This window comes from Macrotis lagotis, chromosome 8, assembly GCF_037893015.1.
Source record: "Macrotis lagotis isolate mMagLag1 chromosome 8, bilby.v1.9.chrom.fasta, whole genome shotgun sequence".
Taxonomy (NCBI): Eukaryota; Metazoa; Chordata; class Mammalia; order Peramelemorphia; family Peramelidae; genus Macrotis; species Macrotis lagotis.
Genome location: NC_133665.1, coordinates 177,454,665 through 177,468,231, shown reverse-complemented (window position 1 = coordinate 177,468,231; position 13,567 = coordinate 177,454,665). Strand labels below are relative to the sequence as shown.

At 34.2% G+C, this 13,567-nt stretch overlaps 1 protein-coding gene across 1 annotated transcript in view; it reads left to right on the top strand.

The window, feature by feature from the left end:
* Window positions 1-13,567, top strand: part of APPL1 (adaptor protein, phosphotyrosine interacting with PH domain and leucine zipper 1) — a 53,512-nt gene that overhangs the window by 1,683 nt on the left and 38,262 nt on the right. The window contains exons 2-8 of the mRNA XM_074198909.1: window positions 4,284-4,382; window positions 6,213-6,272; window positions 7,257-7,328; window positions 7,416-7,503; window positions 8,447-8,488; window positions 8,954-9,012; window positions 12,326-12,472. Coding sequence (XP_074055010.1) covers window positions 4,284-4,382; window positions 6,213-6,272; window positions 7,257-7,328; window positions 7,416-7,503; window positions 8,447-8,488; window positions 8,954-9,012; window positions 12,326-12,472 — 567 coding nt within the window. The remainder of the gene's footprint in view (window positions 1-4,283; window positions 4,383-6,212; window positions 6,273-7,256; window positions 7,329-7,415; window positions 7,504-8,446; window positions 8,489-8,953; window positions 9,013-12,325; window positions 12,473-13,567) is intronic.

Here is a 13,567-nt window from a genome sequence, read left to right as displayed (position 1 = left end):
AGGGGATGGGGCAGATCAGTGAAAGTCTTTTGAGAAGGATATTTGAGGTACAGAGGCTAAAGAGGGGAAGTAGAGGAAAGGGAGGGGAGGATTGGGGTTTCTATCTGGCAGAGAAGAGGTTCAATTACATAACTAATATGGTGGGGTCTTAGCACATCATTGTCAGAGACTGGGGAATGAGCTGTTTTGAGATGAAAATGGGAGGAGCTGATGCATCAGTTTCCTCCGTAAAGTAGGAGACTAGTTCCTGGAGAACAGGTAGAGTGAATTGGGAATGAAGGCTTAAGGAGGAAAGAGAAGGTTCAGAGTAACTTCTCTAGGCAGTGAGCTAGGGAATTTGTCATGGAAGACCTTCCTGCAGGTGCAAAAGGGTAGTTAAATGCCTTCTGTGATGTTGACCTTGTAGGGCTTCATCATTTTACTCTTTCATCTCCTAACGTAAACATTTTTACCTTTTAATCAGACTTCACCCATGGTACAAGACTCATGAAAATTGAGAGCTCCGATTTTATTATACAATTTCTGTAGCAAGATATTCAGACTGAGATGAAGGGGGAAAAAAAGGTTTTAAGCTTATGTCCTGAACTCTAAAGTTAGTTTACACCTTGGAATATTAGTTTTCTTTATCTTTATTTTTAGCGATTTTAAAGTACTTAGAATACAGCAGTTCTTTTTGTTTTTATTTTCAAAACCCCAACATACCAGCTCTTATAAGTTAAATAATACTTTGGGAATATTACTCTGTCTGAGTTTGGAGAATAGGAGAAGAGGGAAGATGATAACATTTCTACTTGGAGTCAGTTTTGTGACTGATACATAGCATGTCCATTAGTTATTTTAATTAGTGATATGGCACCAGTCAGAAAACTCTAGAAATTCCTGTTTGGAAGAAGTTGGATAATAAAGGACAGGTGGTATAGTGGACAAATCACTAGCCCTGGAGTCAAGAGGGCCTGAGTTCAAACGTGGCCTCAGATACTTGACACTTGTTATCACTTAACCTCATATCCAGGACCATCTCTTGTAGTCCTGATCCATATCTGGCCACTGGATCCAGATGGCTCTGGAGGAGAAAGTGAGGCAGGTGACTTACTACAGCTCCATTTTACTCACTTGTCATGGAGTCACCCCCGGGATGTCATCATCTTTGAGATCAAAGGACAAACATCCTATAACACAAAGAACCCCTATGGAACTATAAAAATGAGAAAAGAAAAGAATACACTCATAACTTGGATATTTCACTGTCTAAAAATTTAAACAAATCTGAGCTTTTATCCATAAACTATCTAATCAGAGCTAAGCTGAAATGAAGAATCTTAAGATTATTTTAGAAACGTTCCCTTTTTGAAAACAAACTTTTAAAATGAAGTTTTTATAATTTGGAAAAGAATAGACGTAGATAATAATCATAATAGAACAAGGAAATCACATAATAAGTAGATTGTAGATTGATTTTTCTTCCAGGTAACACAACATACTCAGTTTCAGTTTTCATAAAGGAAACACTCATTTAATTCAATGTTTTTTTTTAACATTAGATAGGGCTCTACTATATCAGATTTAAGATTTAATTGCCCCCCCCAAAAAAAAATCCCAATTTGCCCTCAGAGTCTGTAAAACCCAGCCTTTTTATGCTCAGGAGGGAGTAATACCAAGAGATCTTGAATTCTAATTATACACCACTAAGTTGTTTTATGACCTTAGGCAAATGTTAAATTTGATGTATATGAGAGAGAATTTCCTCTGTAAAATAAGAGAACTAGATCTTACTAATCAAATCTACATTGTTGAGGGAGGAATTACGATTATAAAGCAGTTTGAGTTCAAATGTGGCCTCAGATACTTGACACTTATTATCATTTTAACCTCACATCCAGGACCATCTCTAGTAGTCCTGATTCATATCTGGCCACATTGTGTAAGGATCAATTATTATTATCTTTTTGGTGTTACTTTCTCAATATCTCTGCAATAATCAACATTTGACCCTTTTCAAGCAACTGGAGGGCATTTATCTAGCCTTTGGAACATATTGGTGTAGATGCTTTCTTACCCTTAAATTTGGGATACTTTGTAAACAGTTTCTTTTACCTAAACTTTATCATTGATTGTTTTTTTAAAATAATAGACACTTTTAACATTTGTGATCAGAACAATGGCTGTTCCTTAAGCCCTCAAAAATATAAATGCTATTTCTCCAAATAAATTATTAATTGTATTCCTTAGTAAATGTAATAACTAAAAAGCCCATAGTGATGAATCTTCTCCAATGACTCCCTCCTCTAGGGAATGGTTTAATTATTAGGAAGAGTTTAATACTGGTGCAGATGAGGCCTAAACTCTGTTTTTGCTATTGAGTCAACAAATACTTGAACTTTAAAGATTTTTATTTATAAAACATTGTATTGACCAAAAATCTGTTTAATCCAATATTTGCCTCCATTTACATGATGACTTAGGTGAAGTCCTAAAGGGGCACCTGACTCATCAAAAGAATGTTTTAATTATAGTTATTATAATTCAAGGAGACACTCAAGTCAGGAAGGCCTGGGTTCAGGCCCAGCCTCTGACCGTTTCTTGCTGTGTGACTATTAACCTTTAACTCACTACATCACCAGGTCATGCTTTAAGAATTATAGCTTTATTGACCTATAAACTTTGGGGTGGATATTTTACTGCAGTCTGTGACTTTCAAAAAATTAATATTAATATCAACTTAATATTTGATTAACAAGAACATACCACTCCTTAATCACACAGACAAGTTAATTATAGGTTCACAGTTCTTTCATGTTTCCACTGTCTAACATTTGTAAAATTAATTTACATACAAGTAATAAGTGTGATTGATGGATGTTTGAATGCTTTCAGTAAGTTTCTGCTGAAATTTTAATAACCCTTTAGAATTGCACATAATTTGAATGTTCTTAGCTGTTTTATGGTTATGTTTTCATTAGTTACTAATAAAAGGACCTGATGTTTTACAAGGTCTCATTTTTTTTTTACACTCTAAAAACCTTTTCACAAACTCTTGTGAAAGCTCAAGATTTGAGGAAGTGTTCGGGGTTTTGGGTTTTTTTTTTTGTTTGTTGTTATTACAAACCAAGCTCATAATATTAAACAGACCTGCAACCTGTTACATTGTGTGACTATAGCTTAACCTGATAAAAGTATTTTACTGGTGGCATAAGTTGCCAGAAATCAACTTACTGTTACAAAACATAATAAAATTGAGTCACATTTAGACTTTTCCCAGCATTTATAAAATAGAATGTAATTCACTGAGAAGTGAAATTTTAAAGTGATTTATAATTTCAAACAAAAATGATTAGATTTTTCATTTTAAAAAAAAGGAACATTTCACAGATAGGTCATCTAAGTGTTCATATCTGTAATTATTTTTTGGATGACATCATAGATCCAGCTCAAGTTTTTAATCTTTCTAATGGAAAAGGCCAAAGCAATGCTAAACCAGCCAGCAAAGATCAAGACATGTTCAGGGGAGCTTTGGTAATTCCTTTGGAAGTAAAGTTGTTAATTGTTAATATATCTGGTCCATGGATATGGAGGCTCAGCGATTCAGTAATAACTCAAAATAATTGTAGAATAATTACTAGAGTTTGAAAGATCTATGATACAGTCTATGTAGATGCTATTTCCACACCCCCACCTCCCATCAGTGCATTTTGTAACCGCTCTTACAGCTCTAAATGAGTGGTTGTGGGTAAAGCAATTTCCTTTTGACCAACCTACTTGTACTGAGTTTTTCCATACTTAGGGAAGCTCAGTTTATAAACTAAAAGCAGTTAATTGCCAAGCCCCTACTCACAACCTTTCCCATGTGCCAGAACCTATTAGAGTGTGTATATATATTCAGTTGGTAGAGCCTCTGAGACCTTAGGGCTGCCTTGATGAAACTTGGGCAAAAGAGCTATCGCATCCTGTTCTTTCCATAAGTGATACTTGTAAAATGATAAACTATTTTAACTTGACTTGTCCTCTAAACATAATTATTTTTAAAAAGCAACTCAATTTTCTTATCTCAGCCTAATTTTGTGACATAATTAGAAAATACTTATTCTTTCAAAAAGTGAAGTTGAGAACCAAAGCAATGCTAACTTTTTAACCACAGAACCCACATCTAGAATGTGAATGTGATTTCAGAATTACTGAGGTTTCTATATTTAGAACTCTTGAGTTTTATACCCCGATTTGAAATTAAAATGACTTCTTTCTATCTCTTAATAAATGTAAAAACCATTTATCTTTATTTCATACAGACACGATCCCTGCTGGGTGTTTTTGAAGAAGATGCCGCAGCTATTTCCAATTATATGAATCAGTTATATCAAGCCATGCGCCGAATTTATGATGCACAGGTAAAGAATGAATTAGTCTTAAATGTGAATATTGGTGCAGTTATATTACAAGTATTTTAAACTACAGAGTCCATATTCTCACCTCACATATATTGCATTATGTAGTACTTTTCTTTTTCTTTTCTGAAGTCAAGGAGTATCCACAAAAACAAGCCTAAGTGAAAGTAAGTAGTTCATTACATAATATTCCATAGTAACAATGTTGTAAATGAAAGAAATTTGAACTATAAAAGCATAAAATTGGTTTTTAGCCCACAGTAAGGGATAAAGAGTATATGGTACCTCACAGAAACTTTGCATCTGGTATGTAGCCAATGGAAAAGAATATGAACTTCATCTGGATAATGGAGCATAGGATGAAAGTAGAGAGAACAAGATACCAGTTAGCATCAGCTGGAAGGGCAGAGAGAGGAAGTAAATCTGAAAAAGGAAGAAGTGGGCCGCTAGGTGGCACAGTGGTTAGAGTGCCAAGTCTGGAATCAAGAGGACTTGAGTTCAAATCTAGTCCCAGACACTTAAAGCTATATGACCGTGAGTATCAATTTCCTCATCTGAAAAATGAGCTAAAGAGGGAAATGATAACTTCTTCAGCATCTCTACCAAGAAAACATGGTTTCTTTGTAAAAAATTATCACTTCCTTAGGAACAAGGAAATGGAAAAGTTCCAGCTCTTAACTGCAGAAGTTATGAATTCGACCTGGAAGATGGACAACTATTATACTGACTTTCAAACTTAAAAAAGTTGTGCTTGGTTTTTTTCTTTTTTTATCCCAGAAGCAACTAGATGGAGGCAATTAATGCCTCTCCTTTGTGAATAGGGCTTCCTAGACTATCCTCTGGAATATTTAGTAATTCTGTAGTGAAGGACAAAAAATTAAATTTGATGCTAGTTTGGGCTGGTCTTGGAAAAATACTGGAAGGAGTTAGAGTAGCACAGACTTTTGGATGGGAGATTTTTAAGTGATTTATTAAGAATAGAATTGAAAGGACCATTTGACAACAACTGTAATATTAATTATCAACATTGATGATGCCTTTATAACAATCTCTTTTACATTTGGAGTGACCATTAAATATTAGCAGAGAGCTAATAAAATGTAAAGAAAATTAGTACAATACATATATTGTATGTTTGTAAAACTGGTAACTGGGAGTGGGGAGAGAAGAGGATTTGAAGGTTACTTTATTCCATTTCAGTGAAAGGGTACAATGAAACATGAGATTTTGTGTTCAGAGAGAAAGTTGGTTGAGAGTGACTGTGAATTTAGATTATTGTTATTAGCTAATGAAAAGAAGTTTCAGGTGACAATATTCATGTAATGTGTTCATTATTAGATTGTAAATCAACCTTAATTCTCTGATCCAGTTTCTTTGGAATTAATAGAAACTGAAATACTTCTCTCCCCACCCCTTTATCTTTGGATTTATTTTTTTCATCATTTATTGCTTTTTAAAGATTATTATTGTGGTTTTTTTTATTTTTTCTTCTTATAGTTTCCCCTTGATTTCTTAATTCCAGAAATACTATCAGAATTTCTATTACATATGTATTAATGGATATAAGCCTAATTTTCAGAAAGTATAATACAAATTAGGGCTTCTTCTAGAGTTACTGGAAGATTTAGAAAACCTGAATCTTAGAAAAGTTAAGTGATTTACAACAGAGATTAAGTAGAAGAAGCAAAATTCCTTTGATTCCAAATCTTATGCTCTTTCTAATATACCACGCTGAATCTTCCCCTTTAACATTTGCATTTTTGTGGTTTTTTTTCTTTTAATTGTTACCATTAGGTTTATTTGAAAATATCAATACCATTCTCTTTTCCATAGAATGAATTAAGTGCAGCAACACACCTGACATCAAAACTTCTAAAAGAATATGAGAAACAGGTACAGTATATACCAGTCACCTGGGATCTTTTTTATTTCCCAAATCAGAGGGAGTTCCATGGAGATAATATATAAAATGTTAAGTAAAATATCATATTTAGGGATGGTCTTAGAATGAAAATAACTGACATTTATGATTTCAAGATTTACAAAGTATCTATTTACATGTTTCTCTTTTTATGTTCTCAGTCACCCTTTTAGATAATTGTTATCCTGGGTATTCTTGACTGTATCCAACAGATAAGAAAGTCCAGGGTTAGAGAGAGAAGACAGAACTTAGCCACTGTAATACAGATAGTAAGGACCAAGCTAGATTTGAAACCAGGTGTTTCCAGCACCAAGTTTAGCACCTTTCCTTTATCCTCTATTGCCTCTCAGTCCAAGAATGGTAGAACCTGAAGAGACTGTTTTTTTTTTCATCCTAGAGTATAGAAAGTTGAGGACCAGAGAAACCAAGTGACTGCTTTTATGACATGGGTTTTTGTTTTTTTTTTTTTAGTGATACATAAATTATAACAGTTTAAAAAGTAAAATTTTTTTAAAGATTTATTCTTATTTTAAGTCTTTTTGGCTTTGATACTTCGAGAGATGTGATTTTATTGGTGTGAGAGCTCCCTTCATTAACCAAGATCAGAGGCTTGCCATATTAATGATTTTTAAAAATTCATCATGCATTGGCCAGATTTCAACACTTCAGTCACAGTCCATCGCAAAACCCATACTTGAAGCCTTTCCAGGAGGGCATAAACCAAAGTGTGCCCTCTTCTGGCAGCGCCCTTGAGAGTACAGGGTCACCCCCATGGTGTGGGACAAGATACTAGACTTGATCTCTCTTGAACCTGTCTAAAATTATTAGTATAAAACAAAATATAATATATTGGTAGTACAAAGCAGCATCATTTTTAAAACGTTATTAAGAATTTTTAGTTGCATGTTCCATGAGAAATAAGGATTTATGAGCTGGTATATTTTTAAACTTCACAGCGTTTCCCCCTAGGAGGTGATGATGAAGTAATGAGCTCTACTTTGCAGCAGTTTTCAAAAGTGATTGATGAGGTAAATAATTTTAACAAAACAAGTTAAATGTGAGGATTTGAAATTTTCAATTTTATATGACCTGGTTTTTTTTAACCTTCTTGCCAGCTAAGTTCCTGTCATGCAGTACTTTCTACTCAGCTTGCTGATGCTATGATGTTTCCTATTTCTCAGTTTAAAGAAAGGGATCTAAAAGGTATGAAACCTAAATTAACTTTAAAATTCTTAGGTCTAGTAATAATGGTTCTACAGTTTGCAAAATTTGTCACTGTCCATCCCTATCTATGAATTTTATCATTTACTCAAATGTATTGTCAGTTTGTCTGCCGGTTTGCTTTTATTTTTATTTTCAGTGGGTACATACAAGTGTCTTTAATTAGGCTTTTACCTGTTGTGTTAGTAAAATTTCTAATTGCTGAATCTACTCTAATACTTTATGATCTTAGGCAGACAAACTGCATTCTGCAAATAGCAGAATGAATCAGTGCTAAAATTGACAGAAAAGTGCATAAATCATTTCTAGATAAAAAAAATGCATCTTAGGACCAGAATATTCCATTATGATAGATATAAAGGAAAATTCAGTGTCAGTTCTTCCCTAACTGGCTTAGAAAGCAGCGATTTTTAACAAATGTAATTTTTTTAAAAGGTGAATGAAGATGATACCATACTATATTAAGAAATGTTTGTTAGTAAATGTGTTTATTTATATTAGCACTCTAAGACTCATAGCCCCCACCCCAAAGTGTTGTTTAGCTAAATGTGCTTTTGAATTTCATGGCTAATCTGATAAAAAACAGTTTTCTGGATGCAAAACTATTGATTTGTAATTTTATTAGTCCACAGAAAGATCATTTTGAATTTTAGTTATAAAATAAGGAATGGCTTATAGCATGTTAGAAAATATTTTAAAATCTGAATGTTGGGGTGGCTAGGTGGCATAGTGGATAGAGCACTAGCCCTGGAGTCAGAAGTACCTGAGTTCAGATCTGGTCTCAGACACTTAATAATTACCTACCTGTGTGGCCTTGGGCAAGACACTTAGCCCCACTGCCTTGCAAAAACCTAAAAAGGTATGTGAATGTCTATTTGTGTATTAAGCTGGAGTAATTCTCAAATCTATATTTTTTTCTCCTCAGAGATATTAACATTAAAGGAAGTATTTCAAATTGCCAGCAACGGTAAGCCCTACATGCTTTAATCTTTTATCTCTAGCAAAAGTATAAATGTATAATATCAGAAAGTCTTTAAGCCCCATGCTTTCTAGTATTATAGTGGAAAGTACTGGGAGAAAAAAAATGATCATTTTTTTTTTAAATTAAAGCTAATTCTGTTACTTAAATTGAAATTTTTTTAAAGTACTACAGGGAAGATAACCAGTAAAGTGGACCTTACTAGTATCAAAACTTGATTGCTTTAGTAAATAGGAGACAGGAATTTTACTTCATTTTTTTAAACCCATCACTGGCCATGGTTAATGGCAAAAATGTAATTTATATCATAGTGACAGAAGTTTTTGTTGGGGTAAGAGAGAAATCATGTTGACTTTTTCTCATTTGAGGAAAAAAATTGACTTTCTCAGAACATTTCAAGTACTCAAGTCTTTTCAAGGTAATACCATTACACAAAATATTTTTGTTTTCCAGATCATGATGCTGCAATTAATAGATATAGTCGACTGTCCAAAAAAAGAGAAAATGACAAGGTTTGATATATACTCTTTTTGATACTAGCATTAATGTCATAGTGCTAAGTTGTGTGTATTTGTCATGAGTTTGCTAGGTTTTCCTGTTTTTAAAAGAATAACTAGCAATGATTAAACGAAACTATTATTTACTTTAATGCTCTTGGCTTATGAATTTCCTGTCTTCCCTAAAACAAAGATTGATTTTTATCAAAACTGGGAATATTTTAAACCCATAACTTTTCCCAAAACTTTAACTCTGGTCATAGTTGGGGTTTTTTTTTAACATAGTCTCTGACTTGATGTTTGAATAAAATCAACAGTCAAATAAACAGATATATATACCAGTGTTGAAAAAATTGTCTCTTAAAAGAAAAACTAGAATAATAAGATGGAGCTGTTGCATATTTAGCTGAAACTGCACTGTGATGATCCAGGAGATGTCTTTCACTCTTCTGGAACCCCAGCCTTCATCTGTTCTCCTGAATGGATTGTCTTTTCCAGGTAGATTGAGAGCTCCCTGAGAGGAGGGGTGGGTGCTCTTCCCTCGTCCCCAGAACACTTAGCACAGGACAGAGCTCCAGAGTGAGCCCTTGATAAATGCTTTTCATTCCTTCATTCTATGATAAGCCAGTGTTCTATCTCATGCATCCTCTAAAAATGTCCAGGAATGGCCTTGAGCCTTGTGGAGGGAAAAGGGGGTCTTAATTAAGGTGCCAAACTATAAGAAATTAACTTCATTTGTTCCTTTTCCCATGGACTCACTGCAGCTTTGTTGCTTAAGTTGTGAGGCATCTTAGGATGTGGAAGAGAGAGATGGACTTGAGAATTTCTGGGTTCAAGTCTTCACCTTGGCTCCAGTTATCTGCCCTTGGACAAGTCAATAAGACTATCTGAGTTTTTGTTTTCTCTTTTGCAAGAAAAGATCTAATTAAAGTCATTGTATCTGGCTCTTCTGAGCCTCTGACATTATCACTTGGCTCTGTGGTTGTCAGCTGTGGTTCTTGGCTGGCAGGCACACCAACACTAATTGCAGACCTCAAGGATATTGGCCCATTTACAGATGAGAAGACTGTTAATACCCAGAGATGTGAAATCCGTAGTCATAGAGCAAAATTACAAAATGACAAATTAGGGAGGGTTTCCATCTTAGTGTTTTTAAGACAATAATAATAATAATAATAATAATAATTATTATTATTATTACCACAAGTGTTCTGACACAGGAACAAAAGAGCTTAAAATGAAGGTGACAGATTTTGTTTTCCATTGGAATTATTTTTGAAATTTAACATAAAAAGTAATACTGACTTTTTTTACACCTATAGCTTTATAGTGGGAGAGTTGAGAAAAAGATTTGGCATAATGTAAAAAGCACTGGACTTGGATTCAGGGAAGATCAAGCTTTAGGTCCTGCCTCAAAAATTTAGTAGTTAGTCATCCCTAGGCCTCTCTGAGCTCCATCTGTAAAAATGGGCATTATAATACCCACCTCACAGAGTTGTTAAGAGGATCAAACCACTGATAAACCTTAATGTGTGAGATCAGCGTCATTTATGAAGCTATTGACATTGCGATATTACAGGGCAAACAAAACGAAACAAAGAGCTAGCACACCTAGAGGGCAGTGTTCACTACCATGCTCCTCAGCATTGACAATGACCATTTTTCAATACATATTTAATACTTAGGCATTTTCTCAAGTTCCCCCCCCCCCTTCCCCTTATCTCCATTCTACAGATTAATTTCTTTTTTTTATTTTTTTACAAATTAATTTCTTAATGGTCAAAACTTTACCCTCTTGTCAGTCCAAGAAATCTAAACATTTCATTTCAAACAATCTTATTTCAGATGAAGCTTAAGAGCAAGTCAATATAAAATATATAGAGATCAACAATATTTGAACTGGTTTGAGGTTTTTCTTTTAAACATCTTTATCTTTTATTAAACAGCTTTAATTTTGACCTATGAAAATCTTAGATTGGCCTTTTTCCATGGATAATTCAGATGCATTTAAGTCATTCTTTCTCTCTGATCTTACAAAAAGTCAAGCCCTGGCTTCAGATCCATCAGCTTAAGTTTATTTTGACTTGCATAATGAAAATGATAGCACAGAAAAGCTATTATAGCAAAAAAAAAAAAGTTAAATCTATAATTTGAATTGGAAAGATTCCTATAGCCCAGGACCCTTAGATAAGGGAACTGAAGTCCAGAAAGGTCATAAGTTGACCAAAGTTACTTTGGCTAAAAATGAAGTCATCAATTTTAAACCCTAGAAAAGACTTAACAAGCACTTTCTATTTTATCATGGCATACAAAGTGGGAGAGATATTCATGAGTGGAAAAGCCTTCCAGCTTTTCTCACCCTCACCATGTAGGGAAACAAATATACTGGCAGTGCAGAAAGACCAGTCCTGCCTGCAGTTTTTCTTTTCTGCTCGATGAGGCATGATTTGTGTGTATAGAACAAAATTGTCATTAATGATCCTTGGAGGGAAAATTTAAAGGGACCTGAGGTGGGGAAGGTTTATCTTCAGAGAATAGGAAGCTCTTCCTCTAAGCTCAAAAAAAAAACCCTTTGCCTGATTTTCTTATTATCGTTATTATTAAAAACCTTGGGGAGGTAAAGTAGGGGGGTGGATCTTCTTAGCTAATTTGAAAGGCCCCATCATCCCTTTCTTGACAGGTAAGATTGTGCCACTCTCTGGGATTTAGCTAAAGGATTGGAGGAAGTCTGCAAATTTTATTTGCTCCTTTTTTTCCTTTATTCTGCATTTACTTTCTGATCTGAGCTTCTTTTCCTTTTTTCTTCTACCAGTGCATATTTTGCTTATGAAACTAATATAAAGTAAAAATCTGAATTCTTTAATTATTATTTCTGAAAATTAAATCATTGATGGTACAGTTTCAATGAATGGTTCACTATGTTCCCAAAACTCAAACTAATAATAGTTAATTCTTGGTAGTGCTCTTCCCCCCTCTTCAAATGATTTATATATGTAGATGTACAACACACACCCCCACCCTCTACCAGTAAGTTGCTTGAAGGCAAGGACTTTTATTTTTTGTCTGTGAATTCTTGGCTCCTGGCACAGCAGCTTTAACATTTTTGTTCAATCTTTTTCAATCATGTCTGATACGAGGATTCCATTTAGGGTTTTTTTGGCAAAGTGGAAGCAGTGGACCATTTCCTTCTGCAAACTTTCACAGAGCAGGTGCTTGTCAAATCCAAAGGGTACACAATTCTGACAAATTTTCTTTAGGGCTTTCATCAGAGACATTACCAAAAAATGAATAAAATGGAATGAATCCTTGTGCTTTTTTTAATCCTAAGGTAAAGTATGAAGTTACTGAAGATGTATATACTTCAAGAAAAAAACAACACCAAACAATGATGCATTATTTCTGTGCATTGAATACTCTTCAGTATAAGAAGAAAATAGCAATGCTAGAACCCCTGCTTGGATACATGCAAGCTCAGGTAAATATCAGAGCTTAACCCTTTTCTTTTTTTTTCTTTCTGGCAAGGCAATAGGGATAGGTGCCTTGGCCAAGGTCACACAGCTAAGTAATTATTAAGTTGTTTGAGGTCAGATTTGAACTCAGGTCCTCCTGATTCCAGAGCCAGTGCTCTATCCACTGTGCCAACTGGCTGACCCCAGAGGTTTAACTCTATACTGAATTTCTCCAAGTTTTAAATTTGAATATTTTAAAATTGTACTATAAATCAGTCGGAAGAAAGTTTTATAATTTTTAAATCCCTTTAACTTCCTATCACATCATGCCACGGAGTCTACTTTGTTTTGTAAAAGGCTTTATCCATGGACACTCGAGTTGCTATGGGTCCCCCCAGGCTAGACATTCAGAAAATGTCTATTGCCAGAGACACCACCAAATCTAGAAAAGGTTGACTACAGCCAGTGCGTTATTTTGGTCAGATTAACCCTTGGTGAGCCCTGTATCTCAGAGGGTCTTAGTAACAAAACAGTCATTCTTTCCCTTTTATAGAAGATTTTCTTACATATGGTAATTGAGAAATTTTTATTATGATCTCATTGGTGTAGCAATGCAGCTAGCTCCACCAGTGCAGATCAACAGCTATACACTTGGATGTGGCCTGAGAATTAAGTTATTTGTGCATGGTGAGATAGACAGCCTACTTATAAGTTGCAAGTAAGTCTTCATGAAGACTACTCACAACTTAAGGTATTTTAATTAATTAAAACTACAGATCCCAAAATTAATCACTTTTAGTTTTCTGGATACTAAGTTATGTATTATTACTATTATGTATTATGTAAGTTATATATTTTTAAAGAATATCAGGACATGTTTGAGTTCTATTTTTCCTGGACTTTGACCACTTTCTGATAAAAGTAGAAGCACTGAGAAAGTAGAAGGCATGCAGTAGGAAGGAGAAATAAGGATTAAGGTCTTAGATAATTAAAGTTTATTGGAAATCAAAACATGATTTCAATCATAAAATCTAATCTCAAAATGAAATCTATATTGATCTTTTTCTGATAAATATACAATGGTTACTTAGAGGTTATATTTAAGTAAAATTTTGGTTTTT